At 42.0% G+C, this 23,398-nt stretch overlaps 1 protein-coding gene across 1 annotated transcript in view; it reads right to left on the bottom strand.

Annotated features, from left to right (window-relative positions):
• The window catches only part of PLEKHA3 (pleckstrin homology domain containing A3), a 610,832-nt gene extending 590,795 nt beyond the window's left edge, over nt 1-20,037 (bottom strand). Inside the window, exons 1-2 of the mRNA XM_044073717.1 lie at nt 19,936-20,037; nt 12,705-12,879 (exon numbers count right to left, since the gene is read on the bottom strand). Of these exons, the coding sequence (XP_043929652.1) occupies nt 12,705-12,879; nt 19,936-20,037 (277 nt within the window). The remainder of the gene's footprint in view (nt 1-12,704; nt 12,880-19,935) is intronic.
• Between the last annotated feature and the right edge of the window lie 3,361 nt (nt 20,038-23,398).

The raw sequence follows: 23,398 nt of genomic DNA, 5'->3' as shown, positions 1-23,398 counted from the left end.
AAACTGCACAATTTCAAAAATAAAGTTATGGTTTAATAGTCACTTTTCAACCTTGTTGAAGGTGCTTTGGGTTACTGTGGTAAGATTTGCTGGGGTGGTGGCAGAGCAGATCAAGGTTAAGTCATCTGCATATTGAATGCAGGTAGCCTCTGGTATGACTGTGCTAAGTTCATTTATAAAGCTGGAGAAAAGAAGGGGACCTAGTATTGAGCCCTGGGGAACTCCAAGTCTGATGTGGAGGTGTGAGGAGAGTTTACCCTACCACAGTACTGCCCGTTGCCTGCCTTGTAGGTAGGAATCAAACCACTGGAGGGCCTGTTTGTTTACATTGCAGGCCTCCAAGCTGTTCATTTTGTGATCCACCATATCAAAGGCCCTGGACAGGTCTAGGAAGAGAGCGGAGGTCAGTACGTTATTGTTACGGTTGTGGTTTATAGTGTTTGTGAAAGACAGGAGGGCTGTTGTGGTGCTGTGATTAGGCCTAAAGCCATGTTGCGAGTTGGACAGTAGTTTGTTCTGTGTGAGATATTTCATGAGTTGAATATGAACACACTTCTCCATGATCTTAGCTACTGGTGACAAAATTGCTATGGGCCTGTAGTTAGACAGTTCGGTGGAACTGCCCCCCTTGTGAAGAGGTATGATGTGTGAAATTTTCCATATGTCGGGGATGATGGCTTCTGATATGGTTTGGTTGATAAGGACAGAGATGGGGTATGCAATTGCATCTGCAGCCTTTTTTTAAGTAGTCAGCTGGGAGGAGGTCGGCAGCCAGGGTGGTGGGTCTTAGTTTCCTAAGTAGGGACTTAATGAGTTGAGTGGAGACTGGTAGGAGACTGAAGGGAGTTATGGCTTTGGAATTGGTTACATCTGGATTAGAACCAGTGGGTGCAAGTTGGCTTAATAAAGTTTGGATGGTTTCAGTGAAGAAGGTGTTAAAGGAGTTGGAAAGTCTTCTGGGGGTTTTTGATTGGTGGCAGAGGGGTTTGGGGTGGTGGTTTATCCTGGGTGGAGGAGTCAGTTTATTCCTGCCCAGAATTTCTGAGGTTTATATTGGTGTACTTGCTGTAGGCGGTAGTAGTAGTTCTTTTTATCTATAGTTATGGATTTTTTCGCATCATTTCTTAGTTGTCTAAATAAGAGTTGGTCAGGTTGGGTTTTAGTTGTCCGATAGGTGGCCCATGTTTTATTTCTTTGTGCAATTTTGGTCCTAGTATCTTTAGTGAGCCAAGGTGCAGCATTGACCTTGGTTCTACTAGTCTGACTAGGGGCATGAAGGTCAAGAATAGCCAGGAATTTGGCATTGGAAGTAAGTGACAGCTTCATCTTGGCGGAGGTTTTTTAGGGCAGACCAGTTGCATGCCTTTAGTTCATTGTTAAACTTTTGGAAATCAAAGTTTTTGTTGCTTCTTATAGTTCTATATGTGGGTAGGTGACAGTAGTTAATCTTAAACTTGAGTATATATGTGAGGCAGTCATCACTTAGATCATCTGGTAAGGTGCCTGCCGTGTATAGATGTGGAGAGTTGTTGATGAGTATCCAATCCAGGGTACTGGCTTTGTTTTGTGATTTACCTAACCTAGTGTGTGAGGTTATGGTTTGGGTAAATCCATGGAGGTTTACATGGGTTGTCGGAGACTGAGAGGAACAGGCATTCCGGTCAATGTTGAAATCCCCGAGGATTATGGCTTCCTGTGGCTGGTTGTTATTGAGCCAGGTCAGGAACTCCTCAAGGGTGTCTGTGTTCTTCCCTGGGGGAATGTAGACACAGACGATGTTTATGCTTTTTGGTTGTTAATATATAGCTTTGTAATAATAATTTCGGCGTTATTAAATGGGGGGGTTGTTGGGTGTCTATGGTGACAGTTAAGGTGGACTTACAGAGTATTGCTACCCCTCCGCCCTTTTTTGGGTACGATCAAGTCTATGCATGTTGTACCCTGGCGGCAGGACTTCATTGTCCTTAGTGGCAGGTTTTAGCCATGTTTCTGTGAGGGAGAGTATATCAGGTGAATATACTGCCAGGAGGGCATATAAGTGCTGGATTTTGTTATTAATGCTCCTGATGTTTAGACGGCAGGCCAGGGAGGAGTCTGGGAGTCTATGTGAGGAGTCTATATTGGTTGGGGAATTGGTGGAGAGATTAGAGGCAGTAGTAGTGGTTGGACCGGGGTTTGGGTGTATGCCACCATCCTTGGTGAGGTTATTTTTTATCCTAGATATGAGTTTTCAGATCCTGAGTAGAGTACAGTAATAGTAACTTGGTTTGGGATGGATGTATTTAGGCCTGACAGGGACATAATTGGATGGGGTTGGTGAGTTAAAAATATGGGAAGGGGGAAGTTGAGCGTTATCGTGTGCAAGTGAAGGAGTTGAGGTTCTGAATCTAGGGTAGTGAAAGCCAAGGTATCCTGTGTTCTCATAGGATGACAGTAGATATGGGATGAGTAGCAGGGATGGCAGAAAGGTTAGCAATAAAAGTGTGGGGATAGACATAGTAGTTAGGCTGAGATTTGATACTAGTAGAGGAGGGGGGAGGGGGACAAGTGGTGGCAGGTGGGGTTGGTTGAGGTTGTAGTACTGGTTGATGCTGATTGGTTGTAGAGGAGTTGGGTGTGGCTAGATATAAATTAAGCAGTAGTAGGGGTGGGTGGAATTTGGGGGCAGGGTGGGGTGCGAAGCGAGCCTGAGCGGACCGGGGCTTAACCAGTTATCCAATCTGCCAGTGATTGGAGGTTGCAAGGTAGGTGTACTATTACTTTCAACAGTCCTTTTGGCAAGTTTTAAATTTGCTTTAATTTACTGTTTTTGCAGGAGGGTTAGCTATGAGATGTCACTAGATGAACTTAAAACACTAGCAACTGAGGGTTTTTATTTTTATGGTTAAGGTTAGCTATATTGCAGCAGTTTTCTAATGGGGCTTTTTGAGGGTATTTCCTGTGCTGGACCAGCTACAGTTCACTTACTAAGCCATTCATTAAGAGTTAGGGTTATTAACCTTACAGTTTTTCAGTGCAGGGCTGGAGGTCCGCATTCCGCATGCTTCACTACACGTAATGTTAAGTTCCTTATACTTCGGGAGCTTGTTAGGAGCGGTTACCAGGGCAAGGAGCTTGTTAGGAGCAGTTACCAGGGCAGAGACCTGTGGGGATAGATTTCTAAAATTTACCAGCAGGCAGCAGTGTCGCTTTTTAAGATTACACTCTGTGTCTTACAGACATCCCAAACTGTATATTTAAAACATTTCAGTTGTCTTAATCTTTCTCTTTACATTATCGTACTCATTCCACAACAAAGCTGGTTTCCACTGGTTGTCATGTGTTAAAACCACCCCATCTCAACTTGAAGATGGTAAATCCAAGGATTTGAGGGTATTTCCAGTGCTAGACCCAGCTACAGTTCGCTCCCCACCCTGCCCCCAAATCTCACCCGCCCCTACTATTGCTTAATTTATATCTATCTCGCCACACCCAACTCTTCTACAACCAATCAGCAACAACCAATACTACAACCTCAACCAACCCCACCTGCCACCACTTGTCCCCCTCTACTCCCATACTAGTACCAAATTTCAACCTAAAAACATTAAAGACGTAATATAAGACCAACGCAGTTCATATGCGTTACCACTTCTCACAGTGACCATATTAATCTCTGACGAATTGCTTGTATCAAACGAGCTATCCAGTTATCGCTGTTATCGAAAACATTAAAACTGTTTACAGTCCTTCATTCATAACAGTCTCTCACAGTTCATATCGATCTTCTCCCATCATAATATTCATCTCTTCTTCCAATTATCCCCTTGCTAACTTTCCAATTCTCAGAATTTGTAATACCAGTCAAGAAAAATGTTTATGATCCAAACACTGAACCACTTCTTCACTTCTCTTTTTACCCTTCATACATAATGGTCCACTATCTCCTTTACTTTTCTCCAACTGCCATTTCCTTCTTTTTCATCTTTTCTACCTGTTCCCTTAATCTCATTTTGCTTTCAGAATAGTAGAAAATAGTCTCGGCTTTCCATATGAGATGACTTTTGCTTCTCGCCCTCGTTACTTAGATTTCACTCTGTTCCTGCTCGCTTCCTCACTAATTTGCAAATTTCCTGGTTTCTTAAATTCCACACATCTTAGGACTAATAAATAATCTTATTATTCCTTGAAAATGGATTCCCAGTGTAGACAGGTATATCATCTTTCTCTCGACAGACTCTAATGAAAGGCCAACAAGCATTTAGTTTAGTCCTGCTCTCACAGGAATAATCATGATCAATATACGTTATTGCATACCCCGTACACAAATTCTTTCCTGGCTGTCAAAGCTCCTTCAACAGTCTTTCTTTTTGTTCAGAAGTTTGCAGTCTAATGTTTATCACTCTGGGCTTACTGCACTGCCCCCATACTGGTCACCATGCAGTCCTATGAGCTCTATTTTATTTTATTTCTTGGGGGATATAAGCCCACCTTCCCAGTAACTTTCATGAATTGCATACAGTCTGATCCTTCTGACTGTTCTGGGATCCCACTTATTTTAATTTTATTTCTTCTAGCATAATCCCTAAAATCTACGGCCTTTGCTTCCAGACAGTCAACCCTTGCTTCTGCTGCCTCACCTCAAGCTTTAAGCTCTTTGTTCTCTGCTAAAACGTGCTGAATGAACACAGAGTGCAACTTCAGGCCATCTATCACATCTTCCATCCTCTTTTCTTGTGCTGCAACACTTTCAAAGTCCTTCTGATATCCTTAACTTCAGCCCATATTATTTTAAAAGGTGGCTTTCCCTTCCTGCATCTCTTCCTTGCTCGCCATCATTGGTCTTTCTTCATTTACTAACATTTTGGATTTCGTCCTTCCTCCTGAATGACTTTCTTCATCAGAAGACCTCCTTCTACCTCTTGCAAAGGCTGGGAGTGAAATCTCCACACCAGAAGGTCTTTCTATAACTATTAATTGTTATGCTCCATTGCAGGTCCGCGTTTTAGTATTTTACTCACACTGAGCCATACAGGAAGTCCCTTTTATATTTTCAATTAATTTGCTGTAATGAGTCTTCTTTTTCTATTACAATGGTCCAGATTCAATAACACCTACACTAAGTGTACACGTTTTGTATTCAAAAACATCTCAATCACATTCTTTGTGCTTTCTAGGTACTCAGAAAGATTGTACTAAAGTGTACATGTAGTCTACACTTTGTGGTAACCTTTATGAACCTCCCTCAGTATTTAAAGCTGCAAGAAAATCAGCAGGAAAATTAAAATTAAGAGAAAAAAGGTGTGAGTTATGCTTGTGTTGTATGTTCATTCAGAACAGTGTACACAGTGTAGGCGTTAATGAAACCCAGGGAGTATCTATAAAATCATAAAACACTAATTTTAAGGACCTGTTATCCACGAGTTTATACCAATATGCATAGTCAACATACTGGTAATTTAATTATACTCAGCTTTGTAAAGGTTTTTAATTACAGATTTTTTTTTTTTTTACTTACAGGCAATGTTTTTTTTTAATTTGGGTTTCTGAAGCTTCTAAAACCTGATGCAATATCAATCGTGTTCCTCAAATCATCTATTGCCCATACCACACCCTATATTATATGAACTCTTGTAGATCTGTCAACATTTTTTAAATAACTTTTCTATGAACTAAGTGCCATGAGTTTCTCAGCCTTTTTATTACCCGAGGTGAGATTATTCCAGCATACTCTTGGGAGATTTAGGTAACCTGCAATTACTTCCAGCTTTTTAATAAACATTATTGCCATCTGAGTAAAATGAAAAATAATCAGTACACTATTCTAATATATATATATATATATATATATATATATATATATATATATATATTGTGACAGTGTTTGCAAAAAAATAACCACATTTACATGTTGTTTACTACTCATCCTGAATTTCATACTTAACGTTCTGTTACTACTGCCAGTTGAAACTTCCACAGTGCATTAAACTACCAGAGCACTTAGCTGAGCTCCAGAAGTAGGCTAAACCAATGAACTGATGATGGAAAATGAAACAAACTGTCTTGCGCAAAATGTGGAAGGAAAGAACTAAAGATGGTGACATCAAATATCCCTCTTATACCATCAATGTCTTCACATCCAGGTGGGAGGGAGTCTGACAGTCCCTTAAGGAGCAGGTACAGAGCTCTGTAAGTTGGGTTGGCCAGCTGGTCTTCTACAGGCAGGAAGTACCAAACGTTATTACTGCAACAGTAAACATTATGGTTACCAACTTTATTACTCATGATAGTAAAGAAGAATAACAATGCCGGGAAGAAGGGACAGCACTAAAGTTTAGGGAACAGTATAAAGTACAGTTGTGTATCTACCATAAATGTACATGTTCAAGTGTATTAACTGTTGCAGTCATTACACTTGGGTTATCCTGCTGGCAGGCTACCCGCAGTCGGCCTGAATTCCAAAGTCCTGGTCCAGCATTGGTTGCTGTCGCCTCTTCCCTGACGTCAGTGCGCCAGGGGTATAAAAGATGCAGCAGACACCATTTTCTTCAGTTTTTCTTGCCCCAGATGTCAGGTGCCCCCAAACGGGTAGGCTAAAAAAATGTGCAAATAAAAAAGCATGCACAAACATAAACATTAGCTTCCTCTACAAGCAAATACACCACATAGGTTGTATAGAATAGAGAAGTACAGATAAGTCCCAGCAATGAAAGGGGGATGGTGGGAGGGTAACCTGGACTGCAACAGTGAATACACTCCAACATCTACATTTATGGTAGGTACACAACTGTACTATGTTCATCGTGTTTCACTGTTGCAGTCATTACACTTGTGTTGAATCCTAAAGCTGAGGTTGGGCGGCTGGGTCTAAATAGGATTAGGAGTGGCTATGAGGCCCTGCAGGACTGCAGTGGCAAAGCCTGCTCTGGATTTAGAGTAAAGAGGTAAGTGATAGTGCTTGGTAAAAGTGTGCACTGAACTCCAAGTTGCAGCTTCCAAAATTTCCTTGGTTGGTACTCCTCTGAGAAAGGCTGCTGATGTGGCTGCGGCCCTGGTAGAGTGTAGCCTATTATTCATAGGCACTGATTTGCCATGCTGTGCATAGCAGAAACGAATGCAGTGTCCTATCCATTTTGAAATAGTCTGCTTTGAAATAGCCTTTCCTTGTGATCCTGCGCATATGCCACAAAAGGTTGCTTGTTTTTTCTGAAAGCTTTTGTTTTGTCCAAGTAGAAGCGTAGCTGCCTGTGTATGTCCAAAGAGTGCAGACGTCTCTCCCCTTTATTCTGGGGATTTGGATAAAAGGTTGGTAAATGAATGGTTTGGTTAAGAGCCACACTGGATACTACCTTTGGCATAAATGTTGGGTTTGTCCTTAGAGAAACCCTGTCCGGATGAAAAATGATGAAAGATTCCACTGCCATTAATGCCTGTAACTCTGAGACTCTTCTTGCTGAGGTTATTGCTAGGAGCAGAGCAGTTTTCCATGATAAAAATTGTATCTCAGCTGTACTGGCTAGCTCAAAAGGAGGCAGTGTGAGCTTTTCCAAGACAAAGTTGAGGTCCCATGTTGGTATAGGTGCTCTCCTTGGGGGTCTTATGTTTTTTGCTCCTCTGAGATACTGCCTTAGTAGTAGAGGAGAGAAAATAGGAGGTTCCATATTGTAATGAGCTGAAATGGCAGAAGCATGGATCTTAATTGATGAGAAGGATAGGCCTTTGTCCAGCATCTCAGTCAGGTATTGTAAAATCTGAGGAATATTAGGGACAAGCGGTTCAAGTCCTTGTGCCTGGTTCCAAGCACAGAATCTCTTCCATTTTTCTGCATAAGATTTCCTGGTGCTGGGCCTCCTGGCTTCCAAAATGACATCCATAACTGCTTTAGAGAGAGATGAGTTCTGAGTGGCTATATTATTCGCCAAACAGCCAGATTAAAGGTTCTGAGTTGGCTGTGCAGGATCTGATTGTTTTGTTGTGTCAGCAGATGAGGAATTTGAGGTAAAGTCCAGGCTGGTCCTTGAGACAAGGTCTTTAGGATTGGGTACCAGTGCTGGTGTGGCCAGTCTGGGGCAATCAGAATCATTTTTGGCTTCTCTTGTCTGACTTTTAGGAGTACCTTGGGGAGTAGAGGCAGTGGTGAATAGGCATAGACTGTTAGGCTTTTCCAGCTGAATGATAGAGCATCCACCTTCCATGCTTGTGAGTGACACGTCCTTGTGCAGAATCTCTGTGGTTGGCAGTTGTGAGGGGAGGCAAATAGATCTATGTCTGGGCATCCCCATTTCTTTGTTATCATGCTGAAAACTTGTGGATCTAGTTTCCACTCGTGAGGGTCCATGAGGTTTCTGCTTAGGTCGTCTGCCAGAGTATTTTTCTTTCCTGGCAGGAATTGTGCCTGCAGATGTACTTGATAGGCCAGTGCTGTGTTCCACCAAGTCATGGCTTGCCTGCAGAGGGGGTAGGAATGTGTGACCCCTTGCTTGTTTATGTACCACATGACTGTAGTATTGTCCATCTTTAGTAATAGTTGTCCTGGATGCAGCAGATCCTTGAAGGCTGTCAGGGCATTCTGTACAGCTAGCATCTCTTTTTGATTGATATGAAGATGCATTTGGTCTGTGGGCCACGTGCCCTGTATGCATTTTCCCGCCATGCGTGCTTCCCAGGCATAATCCGATGCATCTGTTATTAGTGTCTGCCTGGCTGTGGGTAGACTGAAAGGCTGTCCCTTGTTGTGGTGACAGGCCAGTGCCCACCATCGAAACTCCTGTTGCAGGCAGGGAATGAAAGTAATTATTGTTTCCAGGCTGTGGCAATGTTGAGTCCAAACACTTTTTAGATACCATTGTAGCTTCCTCATATGCAGTCTTGCATATGGAATTTGCAGGATGCAGGATGCCATGAAGCCCAAAGCCTGCAGAATTTTTCTTGCAGGTAGCTGGGTCTTTGTTGCCATCATTTGAAAATAATGAGTCCGCTGCCTTTGTTTGTCTGGCGTGAGATAAACCATCTAGGCAGTGGTATAAGCTTGCACCCAGGAATATTATCTCTTGAGAGGGCACTAGTTTTGATTTCTTATTTACTGTGCACCCTAGGCAGATTAGTAATCTTTTTACAAATGCCAGATGCTTTAATAGAATGTCCTTGCTGTCTGCTTGAATAAGGCAGTTGTCCAAGTAGGGATATATTTTAATTCCTTTTTGTCTGCAAAATGCAATTACTGGTGCCAGGCATTTTTTGAAGACCCTGGGCGCAGTAGATAAGCCAAAGGGCACTGCAGAGAATTGATAATGTATTGAGCCAGCTATGAATCTGAGGTATCTTCTGCAAGATTGTCTGACTGGGACATGCAGGTATGCGCCTCTTTGAGGTCCAAAGTAACTAGCCAAGCCTTCTCGCCCAGCATGAGTAGAAGTTGGTGTAGTGTCAACATTTTGAATTTTGGAATGTCCAGGAAAGTATTTAGAGTAGACAGGTCCAGTATTGGTCTCCAAGCTTTGTCCTTTCTGGGTACCAAGAAAAGTCTGGAGTAAAATCCTTGTCCTTGCTCTTGCTGTGGTACTTTCTGAATAGACCTCATGTCCATGAGAGCAGAAATTTGTCTTTGTGCCTCTGCCCATTGATTGTGTGGCAGGTCTGGCATACCTTTTGGCCTTGGAAGGGTGTGAAAGTGGAACCTGTAACCCTGGGAAACAATATTTAGTACCCATTTGTCTTGGGTAATTTCCTGCCAATTTTGAGAGAAAAGTGCAGGTTTTCCCCCTAACGTTGCCTGCAAGAGGTAAGTGCTTGGCACTGTTAGAGGGAAGTCATTGGGACTGTTTCCTATAGGGTTGAGATTTGTCTTCTCCGCCTTTGGGGGCAGAAGCACCCCATTGCTTAGGTCTGTATGTGCCTTGTGGCTGAGATCTGCCTTTTGGGCATTTGTATCTGCCTCTTTGTGGCCTGTCTGACACTGGAAAGGACCATTTTTTTGAAGGCCAGTTCCTGCTAAATCTGGGTGGCTGAACCTGTAAGAAATCCTTTACTGTTTGCATTGATTTTGCTTAATCCTCCATTTTCTTTTAACACCTCTTCTGCCTTAACACCAAACAAAATATCATGCTGTAATGAAGCATCCAAAAATTTTGTTTTAACATGATCAGGTAAACATTGCTCCTTTAAACAAGCATGCCTTCGAATGACATAACCTGTAACTGCGCTCTGCAAGAAACCTCTAATGAATCAAAACCACATTGCAAAGTATGCTTTCCCACTTGTTCAGCTGCATGCAACAAATCCTGCATTTCCTTATTTTCAGTACATTCTGAGCTTGTAAGCATTTTCTGTTTGAACAAAGACATCAGATATTGTTGGTATTTAAGCATGTGAAACTGACAGTTTAAAGCCCTTACAGCTAAAGTAGCAGAGGTGTAGACTTTTTTCCCCCATCTATCCACTGCTCTTGAATCCCTATCAGAGGGAACAGGATTTTTTGCAGTGGAAGCCTTGACCCCTTTGGGACCCTGTGAAATTGTTTCCGGGTCAGCAGCAGGGTTTTTACAAAGAAATTTGTGTGAATCTGGGACCCTGTATTACCTATCTGGCTTAACTGGTGCAGTGGGTAAAGAATCAGGAGACCAACTGGATTCAGAAAAAACATAATCAACAATATCTAGTACAGGGGGAATAGCAAGGAGCCTGTGCTGAGGCAATAAAAGAAAATCTCTGAGCCTTTTCTTGGATTCAGACTAATCTTGGCTCCCTCATGGTGTGCAGGGTTTCCCCAAAAGAATAATCCTCAGGAGGAGAGGCTGAAGGGATAGATTCTTCAGCATCAGAATCCTCATAGGGAGAAAGAGAATATCCCTGTCCTGAAGAGGAATCAGAAAAAATAGAAACCTGGTTAGAGGAATCATAGTCAGTATCTTGCCTAGGCCTTTTATCAGGAGGGGGATGGGAACCCCTGATCAGAGTAATTAGGTCCTCGGCCATTTTAAGTATCTGTTTCTTTGGCATGGATGGCTGTCCAGGAGAATGCTGAACTTGTTTCTTTGTCTTTATAGGTGTTTTAGACTTTGTTTTGGCTGCTGAAATAGTCCTGATAGTAAGCTGTGTAGGTCTGAAAACACCCTCAGAAGTCGATGCCTGCTCAGCGGCTCCAGACCCATCTGAGGGAATAGTTTCCGTAGGCCCAATACCTTGAGTTTCCAGAGGCCTAGGTGTCTCCATGTGGGAGTCGGAGGCGGCCTGTGGCTCTGAGGTAGCGGGTGTCAGGGGCTGCAAAAGCGCCTCACTGAGAACTGGCAACTGGCCTAGAAGAGGCTTCATCATCGGTTTTGGACCTCGGATGCCTATCCTTTTCTTTGTCCTTGCGTTTTTTTTATAAATTCCGGTCGTCGGTTGTTCCGAAGGCATTATATAATTAAACCTTCGGCCAAGATAATGTAAAGCAAAATCAAACTGACGCTTAATAGTGCGTTGGTTGAATCTACAGCAAAACTGACAACTAGCAATGTCGTGGTCGGGGCCTAGGCAAGGAATACAGTAAGAGTGAAAATCTTTATGAGGTATTTGCTCCCCACAAGAAATACAATCGTTAACTTTTATTGACATCGGTCTGGAGCAAGAAAAAGTTTCCCCAATGGGGTACTTAGCTTTAATGAAGACTTTGGTTCTGAAATGCAATTTCGAAAATCTCAGGAACTGCTTTTGCTTCGGGCACCACGCGGCAAGAAAGACTGAAGAAAATGGCGTCGGCTGCATCTTTTATACCTCTGGCGCACTGATGTCAGGGAAGAGGCGCGACAGCAACCGACGCCAGACCAGGACTTTGGAATTCAGGCCGACTGCGGGTAGCCTGCCAGCAGGATAACCCAAGTGTAATGACCGCAACAGTGAAACACAATGAACATCCATAACTTCTTTCCAAATGGAGAAAAGAGCACATCATCTTAAGCAAGGTCTAAATATCAGCCACTTTAGTACTATAGTCTGCACAAATGCTAGACAGGAGGGTTCTAACTTGTCCAAAATGAGGGCTATCATTTCTAAGTAGTGAGGATGGTAGATGGAAGACTTGTGTCTTCTTAACCTCTTTAAACTAGAAAGGATGAATACGCAGTTCACCAGTATAGCTCAAGGAACTAGAGGCAAGGATTATACTAACAGATTTGGATCTACTGCAGAAATCCCTTCAAAATGTCTTAGCCATAGCTAAGCGATCTGATATGCTAACACAAACAAGAATACACACATGCACTTACTTACTTTTATTTTTTAATCAAGCAGAAAAAAAAACGAATACGTAAAATGCATACATTAAAAATGAATGCCTCTTGGCAGCACAGCCTAGTGCTGCAAAGAAGCATATTATGAAGTTCAGACTGTTTTTAAGCAGTAATGTGAATATTACTCATAAAACTTGTTTGATGGGTATTTCATCTAAAATAGTAAATTAATTTGTTTAAAAGTACTGTTTTCCTTGTCAGTATTATTATATTTAAAAGAAATTGTGCATACTAGCTACTCAGCTATCTTAAAATCATCATTCCCTTCAAAAGGTAACATCAGTAATGTATGCAACTTCAAAGAAAATCAGCTTAAGAAACATCTGTTCTGAAGAAAGTCAAACAAGGTAGTTAGGTACGAAGCAAGCCTAAGTCACAAACTATAAACAGCAGACTGCTTTACATTTCCTTTCACTATCAGTTAAATATTTTTACGTATACTGATTTGCAGCATACCTTTAATTTCACACACTGCCATTTTTATACTTCCTTTGCTGCCTTTGCAAACATCATCTTGGGAGTCATAGTAAGAAAGTATTCCATTATCTAGAACAAACCAACGTGGCTGCCAACCTGCAAGACAAAAAAAATGTAAATACAAACTTACTGTATGCTGTTCACTTCTGACAAACTGGTATTAGTTATTTTGAAATTGTAAGAGCTGAGAGCATGAAATTCACCTGTTACAAAGCCTGACCAAGAGTAAAACAGCAGCTGGAACTTGCTCTTTCCAAAGTAATCCTCAGTAAGCTCAAACATGAAATGACCATGAAACTGCAGACAGAATGTCTAAGCAAAACCAGTTATCAAGAAGCAAGGAAAAGAGTTTGCATTGTGTGTGTGTGTGTGTGTGTGTGTGTGTGTGTGTATGTATGCGCACATTCATTCTGTGATCAAGGTGACCATTTTGTTACAGGACCTAAAGTGGGACACTCGAGGGCCGCCCCGGGAAGCCAGGTCTACAATCCCATTCTCCCAGCCCCATGGGAATGGAGATAGGGCAGCCATGCATCTCGCACTGGGGCAGGCAGGTTGGCCTCCTGTCCTTCACTAGGCAGTGTGGGGATGTCACTCTGTGAATGCACATTCGTCAGCACCTGGCACCACGGGGGTGAGAGACTGAGGTGTGATGCAAAAAGTGCAGAGATGGGGGGACCCAGGGCCATCTCCCCTGCGAGTTTGGAAACTCGAGGTGCAAAGTAAACTGGAGAACCAGTGTCACGGAAGTCTGGCTGAGGGACTGTCTGTGGCTTTGTGGCCCAGCAGAGTTCCATGAGGCTGGGAAGATCCCCTGAGAGGCTTCAACAGCATTCATGACAAGGCATGATTTGACAGTAGTTATGAGATATGTAACACTGGAAAAGAGCTCTCTCTCCTGGGTAAAAGTGGAACCCCAAGGGGGTCAGTCCCGATGGAAGTCTGGAACTGATTGAGAGGTGGAAAGTGACTGGTACAGGACAGCTCTTGCCTGGGTGAGGGGATACGGACTACGCCCCTGTCTGGGACAGAAGTCTGGAAGGGGGAGAGAGGCAGATAGTGGCAGGGCTGGGCCAGCTCCTACCTGGTTGAGGGGGGGTTCAGGCAGAGCTCCCCACAGAGGTCCTTAAGGGAGCGCTAAGGTGGACAGCAGTGGGGCCTAGAGAGCTCCAGCCTGGGTGAGTGGGGTCAGGCACAGCCCCCCCCCCCATGATGGAAGTCCTTAAGGGAGCAACTGGCAGACAGTGGTGGGGCCTGGAGAGCTCCTGCCTGCGTGAGTAGGGTCAGGCAGAGCTCTCAATGATGGAAGTCCTTGAGGAAGCACCAGGGTGGATGGCAGAGGGGTCTGGAGAGCTCCTGCCAGGGCAAAGGCATCTAACTTCACCCCATAACTGACAGCATCCTTGAAAAATCTCAAAGTCCCCAGAGCTGCTCTGGAGGGGAAAGCAGGGGGACTCTGAAGCCTTCAGGAGAGGAGATCTGCCCATCAGTGACCAAGGGGAGTAATGGAGGAGTGGACGGGATTGGAGGGAAGCTCCTCTAAGAGGTTCCAAGGGCATGAGCGATCAGGCACACTTTAGCAGCCTGCAGGTGACATGCAGGTGACAGAGTCCCTGACATGGGTGGCCATGGCCAGGGAAGGTCTCTTGGCCAGCTTGAAGGGGAGGACTGTAGGGTTTGGCCCTGACAGACGTCAGTACGGGAGGATCAGGCAGATGGGAGTAGGGCCTATAGGGTTCCTGCCTGGGTGAGTGGAGTCAAGTAGAACCCCCCCCACGACGGAAGTCCTTGAGGGAGTGACGAACTGATGGTGGCAGGGCCTGGATGGCTCCTGCCAGGGCGAAGGCATCCAACCTTACCTCACACCCAATGGCATCCCCAAAAAATCACAAAGTCCCCAGAGCTGCTTAGGATGGGAAAACAGGGGGACTGGCCACCCTGGGAAGCCAAGTCACCATTCAGACTGAGCGGTCTAAACTGGGACATGGGATTTTGGGACAGAGACTTCCAAACTGGGACTGTCCTGGAAAAACTGGGACCATTGGTCACCTTGTCTGTGATGGACTGGTGTACTTTTCAGGACTAGTTCTCTGCCTCACACCCACTGAAAATAGTACCAGTCTGACCATACAGGACTAATTCACTGTAAAATTTATTGAGCGCTTTCATCTAAATGAAAAAAAAAAAACTTCATCAGAATGGCAAAACACACAGGAAATGAAACATTTACAGAATACTTATACCAAATCATGTGGTCAAAAACCACCAATAAAGATTATTTCACGCAACTGTGTTTCTCTTTCAAAATACAACTGATGGACACATTATCATCTAACTCTGGCGGTCTATCATCAACTAATTCCAGTTACCAAAACAGTTCCTTTATAAGAAAGTTATTTTGCCAATCACTGCCCCCCACCCTTATCCCTGTAGTAGGTGACAAAACTATTTATGCTACAGGATGCTTTCAATGTGATAATACTGGTGTGGTGTATTTTGCAACATGTAGCTCATGTTTAGCTAATCAAGTGGGTACGACTGAGAAAAGGCTTAGGGGCAGGACACACTGACACATGTATATTAAAAACACAGTCTTATTTGTCCCACTTTTAATAAGTTTCTCTTTTTCGTGTTACAGAAGGTTCAATGGGGGAGGGGGGTGAATCCTCACCACCAAGGAACTAAAGAGTGGGAGGCTTCATGACTGGTAGACAGATACAAGAAAAAGATAGAGGGAATAAGGGGGAAATTATGCCATGCCTTCAAGGCCATCTAAACAGTAGCCTCCAACCAAAGCAGGGACAGGACAAAGTCAGTGTTATCCCAATGCCCCTCAGAACATGAATTCTGCAGCAAGACTGGAGGTCAAAAGAATACACTTCAAAAGGGATGCAAGTCACTCATCTAGTCTGTTATAAGGAAGACTGAAATTGCAAAGTCCTTATAAACTTCTAAAATATATAAAGGCCAACCAGGTAGGACACAATGCCCAGAAGGCCTATTCAGCTAAACATCTTCAGTCCGAAGATCTTACCTCTCCAAATGCAGGAATCAGAGGTGAACAACCTGTCCTATAACAGATTAAGGAAGTGTCACAGTAAGATTACTTACTCTTCCGAATGAGCAATAAGAAGGGCAGCAGTATATATGGTACAATGGTTTAAAGCTGCAACTAGTCCATCAGCAAGGAGAAGAAGCCCAAAGATGGGAGAAAAAGTCAAATCTGTATCCTAGCCTAGCAGGATTGTAATAAGGAAAAAGAACAACAGTTACCAAATGTATAACTCCTTCAAACTTGTAGTTATACGGTGACACCTCCGACACAGGCCAACTTCAGCATGGCAGAAATCAGCATCACTGGTGTTGCTCCTGGATAGTGGGCCCTGATGGTCACAACAAAGACCACTCACAGCACCATATCTGCTAATTACCAGCCTCTACCCCCCTCCCCAAGGACCATGACTGCAGTGGTCCAGTTGTTGGATGCAGTAAAAGCAATCAATCCTAGCATGAAAGCAGGATACAACTGTTAAGGCAGCTCCAGACATAACTGACAAGCCAACATCATCGCCATGGTTAAACTGACTAAAGTACCTGTTATCCACCTTAGGCCTATGGAAAAAAAGGGGGCTGAGAGAAGAGAAAGGAGGTATTGCAAACCTCCCCCTCATTAAGAAACAAAGTGAAAAGCATGAACCACTACTGATGCAGACAGATCAGGCTTGCAAGACTCGTGCAAGAATCTTTCCCAGTGTTACCATAAAAAGATACCTTTCCTGACAGTAAACTAATCCCCATGGAAGATATCACATCTAGGAAGATGCAAATAAGGCATCAGTAGGACATATCTGTTGTGCTGGGATGCAGAGAGAGAATAATAGGCACCCTGACTCCATTTTGGGAGCTATACAACCTCTTCTTCCATATGGACCTCAGGGTCAGCCCATGAACTAGAAACAGAAAGAGAGAGAGAGATATGTTAACTCTCAGGATTAGGAGCCACTGCGGAAATAACCAATAGCTTTTAATCAGTGCCCTGCACAGATGCAAGGATGCCAGGAAAATGCCTACTCCTCTCCCACATCTGTAAAAGATCAATGAAATCACAGTCCTCCAGTGAGGGATGGCGGGAGTATGGATAACCACTTCTACATCACAATCCACCCCCTGGAAAATAAATTGAAAACTATAACTCATCCTCTGACTGAACTTTTGGATAATACTCTCCATCTGAAGCCAAGGACTGTTAACACTGGGTCAACATCCCTGGCCAGAGAGATCTAAGATTGGTTTCCAAGATGTGTCAAGGAAACCCCTCTGAAGGTTCATTCTAGAACCCTGGAGCACAGTGTATGACCCCTGCTTGACTCCTTACATGCACAGTACTCAACACCAAGCAACATAAATTGGTATATCACAAGCTTGTGTAAAGTACCTAGTAAGCATTGGATCCTCTAACACTGGCTCAGATGGCATCAGATAAGCCTGCTGTGGATCTAGCAAATGCTCAGAGGAGGATACAACCAATGCCAGAGAGGAAGAGAGCAATGAAGAACCCACTCCACTCATGGCCCAGCTTTAGAAGAGACAAGCAATCCTAAATCACTATGGTTAACACTGGCCAAGCTTGAACAGAACACAGTTAGTCAAAGCGAGAAGATGTACGGCAACCATCTGGGGATATTTAACCCATCCAACACTAATGAAACAGGCAGTGGACCTCCAGAAAAGGTGGGATAAAAAGAATGACATTTTGGCATATGCAGTGCAAAGTCCATGGACTCCTGACAACCAGCTAAAACAAGAGAGAAAAACGCACCCAAATCAGATCAACCAGCAGATTCTGACTCTGACAGAGGGAAGGGAATGAAACATCTTAGCTATGCTACACCTGCAGAATAAATTTGGTCTAGTCTGCTATATGCATGACTAGAAGAGCTGAGGGAACCCACTATGCAGGGGCAAAATCCTAAAGCCTTTGAAATGGAAAGCACAGGCAGTTAACACAGGAGAGAAATGTAGCCTAGAGAGGCTCTCAACTACTACTGGCAAACACTTCAATGGTGAAGATGCTTGTCCAGCTATAACTGTAGGGGAAGATAAGTGAAAAACAACAATATAAAAAGAGAAGCTCAGAAAGTTACTGAGAATAATGTCAACTGTTAATAACATGACCTGCAGCAGCACAATCAGGAGACTGCAGAGCTTTACAAAAACAAAAAAGGGAGCAAGGCAAACAAGAGACTTAAGAAATCCTAAAGAACAGCTAGCATAAAAAAATGCCTTAAAATACTCTAATGTGCACAACATGGAAAAAACTCACTAAATGGGAAAAGCCCACAACGGGGAGCAAAATAAAAAGGAAAAGAAAATTAGCACCAAAGAAGGTAGCTGACACATATTCACTAAACAAAGCTAAATAAAGAAAAAATATTCTTCTGTGATCCAAAATAACGTAAGTAGCATGGGACTGCTGGAATCCAACTGCATGTTTTCAGCAGTGGGAAGAAGAAACTGGAAAATGGAGGACAGAAATGTTGCATAGGAAATGGTAGTAGCTGTGTCACACAGGATTCTATCTGCTGAGCTGGGTATGTGATGGAATTGATTTCTTACAGTTGAATATTATCTGCTTAACAGGTCGTGTGCATCTAGTGTTTCTCTGTACAACACTGGGATCTATCCAGGGAAGTTTGTCACAGTTAACAGATGGCACTACTTCCATACCAAGGAGGCCACAGATGTGTTTAATTCTGTTCAGAGGTAAACAGACAGAACACACAGTAGCTATTATCAGTAACAAACCTAGAAAGTGCACTTTATAACAGCACATATTGTAAAAGAAAAATAAATGATGGAAAAAATAATATAATATATACTTACTAATTAAATCAATACAACACCATGGATCGGACTCATTAACCCACCACAACACATAAATAGCTGTGTACACATCACCATACATTTTTTTTTTGCCTTCATGAAGCATCCTTGATTGTGAACCATGGTTATCCAACACAAAGATGTATAGCACCAGGAAGAGCTGGCCCCGCAACCATGCTGAATTTTAATGAGGCATTCTGGAAGGACAGGCATATGCTGATTAGCAATGTACTCTCACCCCAGAGCTGCCCCAGGAAGCCATCTACACAGTCGAGCAATTCAAGAAAGTGCTCAGCCACACAGATTAGCATGGCCATCCCCATCACTTCTCAGTAGTGAACAAGGCCAAAAGGCCATGTTCAACCATGAACATGAAAGTTGGTGGGAGGCCAACTAGACACTAAGATTTCCTGTAAAAGTAATAGAAAACAAAACTCAAAGCCACTTGATAAAGATCAGAGTAATACAAAATAAAATACTCAAAGAAAATGAATAAAACTCCAATCAACACAGCTGAAAATGAACTATAAACCTTTAAACAGAACACACAAAATAAAAGGTAAGCACTTTCACAGATACTCAATCTGCTTCTTCAGACCATATAAAAACCACTAAAGGAAGAGCATTTAAAAATCTAACAAGGTCCAGTCATTGAAACACATGCAGTCAGCTGACTCATGAATGACTCAACCAATTAAGTGTTCGCCATGGGCCAAGCCCCCAAAAGTGTAATTTAATGACATAGGGAGTGGGATTTCAACACTGGCTTCAAGGAAATCTTCCCATTCAATCCTGGTGGAAGGTGTGCTTGTAAATGTAGTATCCAACGTAGCTCATGGCATTCTGTTATATTATTCTGATCTCCACCCCTCACATTCAGAGAAGTCAGCTCCAGCACAAAAAACTTGAATGAGTGATCACTAATTCATTCCAATACATGCTTGGCCAGGGCATTAGTTACTTTCTTATTAATTTATATAATTTATATGCTCCATGACCCTTTTTTTTGTGTGTGATTCATTTTACAACATACAAGGCTATGAAGACAGTACAGTCTGCATAATAACCCAGGTCTTTACTCTTACAGTCAGCATAAAAGTCCATCTCTATTATAAAACCAGTACTTGATTTCAGAAATGAGGTGTCTGTTGTAGAGCATGTAAATATATTTTAAGTGTGGTATTTAAAAGTCCCTTTTTGATCAGAGTGAACTGTAGTCAAGTTATTCCGACAGCATAATTATCATTTAAGAGAAAGGTTATTCCCAAAATAAAACCTAGGAGAATCATCAATAATCTTTCTGATATCAGGGTACTTGTACATGTACTTTATCAACAACAGCTTTAACTAAATGTCCAGTGATGTTCTTATAAGTCTGGACATCATTCAACATGGAATACATCTGTTCAAAGTAGAACTGCTTATCCATAATTACTATTCCCCCACCTTTATCTGCTGGTCATATCTCAAGGTGTGTGTGTGTGGGGGGGGGGGGGGGGCAGAGCTTAACTCTTCTAATGCTGTAACTTGTTGAGGTGTTAAATTATAAAAAGAACGTTTATGTTTAGTTGTCAAGGAAGACTGTACCTCTTCTTCACAAATACCCACAAAAGTTTCAATAAAGGGATGTGTAATCAGGGTGAAGGTGCTCAGTTTCTTAAAATTATTAATATCATTAGACTGTTCAGGATACATTAGTTTTAAAGAAACATTCCTCACAAAAAGGTCTCAGGTCTGTTAAGACTTCACTTAATTCAGATGTTCTTGTAGGTACAAAGGAAAGACCCTTATTCAATACACAAATCCGTTCATCACTTAAGACAAAAGAAGATATATTAAAAATTAATTCATCTGATGTCGTCTCCTTGTGGTCATAGTTCCACCTGGGTTTGAATACAGAACATGCCCTTTCCTCCCCCCTGCTTTTAGAGTAGCTCTTACAATGGTCCATAATCACTGGTAAAGGGGCTTCTAATGGAAAATAATTCAGATTGTTGCTTTCAGTCCCAGATGTAGAGGGCAATGTAGTAGTAGATAAATCATGGTTAGCAACATATGGAAGCACAGCCATTTCCTTGTTATTCATAGTTTTGTTCTTTAATTGGGTGCCTGAATTCCTAGTATCACCATTTACTACTTCTTTTATCATATTGTTAGCTTGTACACTGGGCGCCATAGCCTCATTAGTCCTCTGTTCTCGAGGCCAAGTAAAAATATGCCTTTTCTGAAAATCAGAAATGTCTTGTTTCAGTTTCTTTAGTTTCACAGACTGGAGCATCTTCTCATAACTCACAACACCTTCAAACACTTCAATTTTGGTTCTACAAATTTCAGAAGTAAAATCTGTATGCAGCTCCTTTAATAAAGCCTTAATATCTCTAAGAAGCGATATTTCATCAGGCCGAAAAAAGTCTAGCATACATTTCAAATAATCAAAACTAAGCTGTAGATTCAAGTTCTGCCACCTTTTCAGCAGTTCTAAATAAGTATTCCCATATGCCGGCATCTTTCAGATGCATAATCCACGAGGTATGACTTTATGTTTAACACAGGCTTCAGAATGCAAGCGTTGCCATTACAGCCATTTATATTTAAACAACATATTTTCAAGTTCTCTTAATTTAGTAAAAAACAGCAGCATTACATGTTGTATCTGCTATCACTCCTATGTGTATCAGTCACATCCAACATAGATGACAGCAACAGATTTGCTTCTAATAACAACAGCCGATCCAACAGCTCATTAAAGCCATTAGGGTTGTAATCCAATTCCAGTTGTAACCCCTCAGCCATGCTCCAGTGGCAAAGTACAAAGTGATACAAAACAAAACTCAAAACCACTTGATAAAGGTCGGAGTAATACAAAACAAAACTCAAAGCCACTAGATAAAGGTCGGAGTAATACAAAATAAAATACTCTAAGAAAATTAATAAAACCCCAATCAACACAGCTGAAAATGAACTACAAAGTTTAATAAAACAGAAAACGTAAAATAAAAAGTTAAGCGCTTTCACATATGACTTTTTCAGACCATATAAAAACCACTAAAGGAAGGGCATTTAAAATCTAACAAGGTCCAGTTATTGAAACACATGCAATCAGCTGACTCATAAATGAATCAGCCAGTCAAGTGTTCACTATGCGCCAAGCCTCCAAAAGTGTAATTTAATGACATATGGGGCAGGATTTCAACACTGGCTTCAGTGAAATCGTCCCATTCAATCCTGGTGGAAGGTGTTCTTATAAAAGTAGTATCCAATGTAGCTCATGGCATTCTATTCTATTATTCCGATCTCCACCTTACACATTCAGTGATGCCCTAGCCAAGCATGTATTGGAATGAGGTAGTGATCACTCACTCAAGTTTTTTGCTCTGGAGCCGATTTCACTGAATGCGCAGAGTGGAGATCAGAATAATAGAACAGAATGCTGTGAGCCCCTACTTAAGAGTGAACCTGCATGATACCTAAAAATTACAGACCAATAACTTGTCTTCAGAGGACGTATAAACTATACACTGCAATTGATGTTGACATAGTTTACAGTCATTTAGAAGAAAACTCAATTATGGCAATAGAACAAAAGGGCAATAAAAGAAAGTCATACGGAACAAAGAATCATTTGTTGTTAAAGTCATACTGGAGAGGGGAAGAATCAAAGTATGGCATGGATTGACTACAAAAAAGCATTTGACAGTATCCCACATTCATGGATAAGAGTGCTTAAAATGTATGAGAGACACCTTACATCGATATCACAGTGACCATGAAACAGTGGCAAACCATTCTGCAGTTAAGACATTATAAAGGGTAAATTATTATTCCAGGGATAAAAATCCAAACGGGGTTATGCCAGGGTGACACTGTCACCATTGCTCTTTTGCCTTGCCCTGAACCCATTAAACTGTCTGCTTAACAGATTAGGTCAAGGCTCCCAGAAAGCAACAAAGTGTAAAGACTTCTAATCTTCTGTATAGCTCATCAGATGAGGAACTCAAAGCAAACTGCAAGTAGTCAAAACTTTTTCAGATGATATAAGAATGTCATTTGATCTTGATAAATGTGCAAAAGCAACCTTTAAAGCAGGAAAGCTGCACCACCAATAAAACATCAGTTTAGGACAAGAATGTGATATAAAAGAACTTGACCAAGAGAGTGTATATAAATATTTGGGAATTGATGAAGGATTAACAATAAAACATGAACAAATGCAAATAAAACTTAGTATGAATATTTTAGAATACTTAAACTAATCCTGAAAACAGGGCTGACAACTAGGAACAAAATTCAACCTATAAAACCAATTTGCTCTTCCTGTCCTGACTTATGTTTTGGAGTGATTGACTGGCCCCAAAAGGTGTTGGACAGATTAGACAGGAAAACAAGAAGGATGTTCATGCTCATCCAATGATTTATAAAAAACAGTGCATACCAAGACTATACATTACCCATTCCGAAGGAGGTATGGGCCTCCTTGAAATTGATTACATGTATAGATCTGCAATCGTGGGACTGCATACATATCTGGTGACCTCACAAGACCCAAACATAGTGAAAGTTTTGAAACATGATGAGAATAAATCTAAGATGACTTCCCTTCTTAGTCTAGCAGAAGCATATCTGCATCAAGCGGGAATGGAAATCAAACCAGAAGTAGATCAGGCAGCAACTGAATGTGCCAAAAAACAAAAGAAAGAATATAAGGTGAAGGATCAGGTGAGTAGGCAAGAAATGTGGAAAATGCATAAATACCGTTGCAAGCATAGAAAACTCCTGGAACAACCTCATGT

This window comes from Protopterus annectens, chromosome 6.part0 (assembly GCF_019279795.1).
Source record: "Protopterus annectens isolate FY-2018-M chromosome 6.part0, PAN1.0, whole genome shotgun sequence".
Taxonomy (NCBI): Eukaryota; Metazoa; Chordata; order Ceratodontiformes; family Protopteridae; genus Protopterus; species Protopterus annectens.
This window is presented reverse-complemented; position numbering and strand designations above follow the sequence as displayed.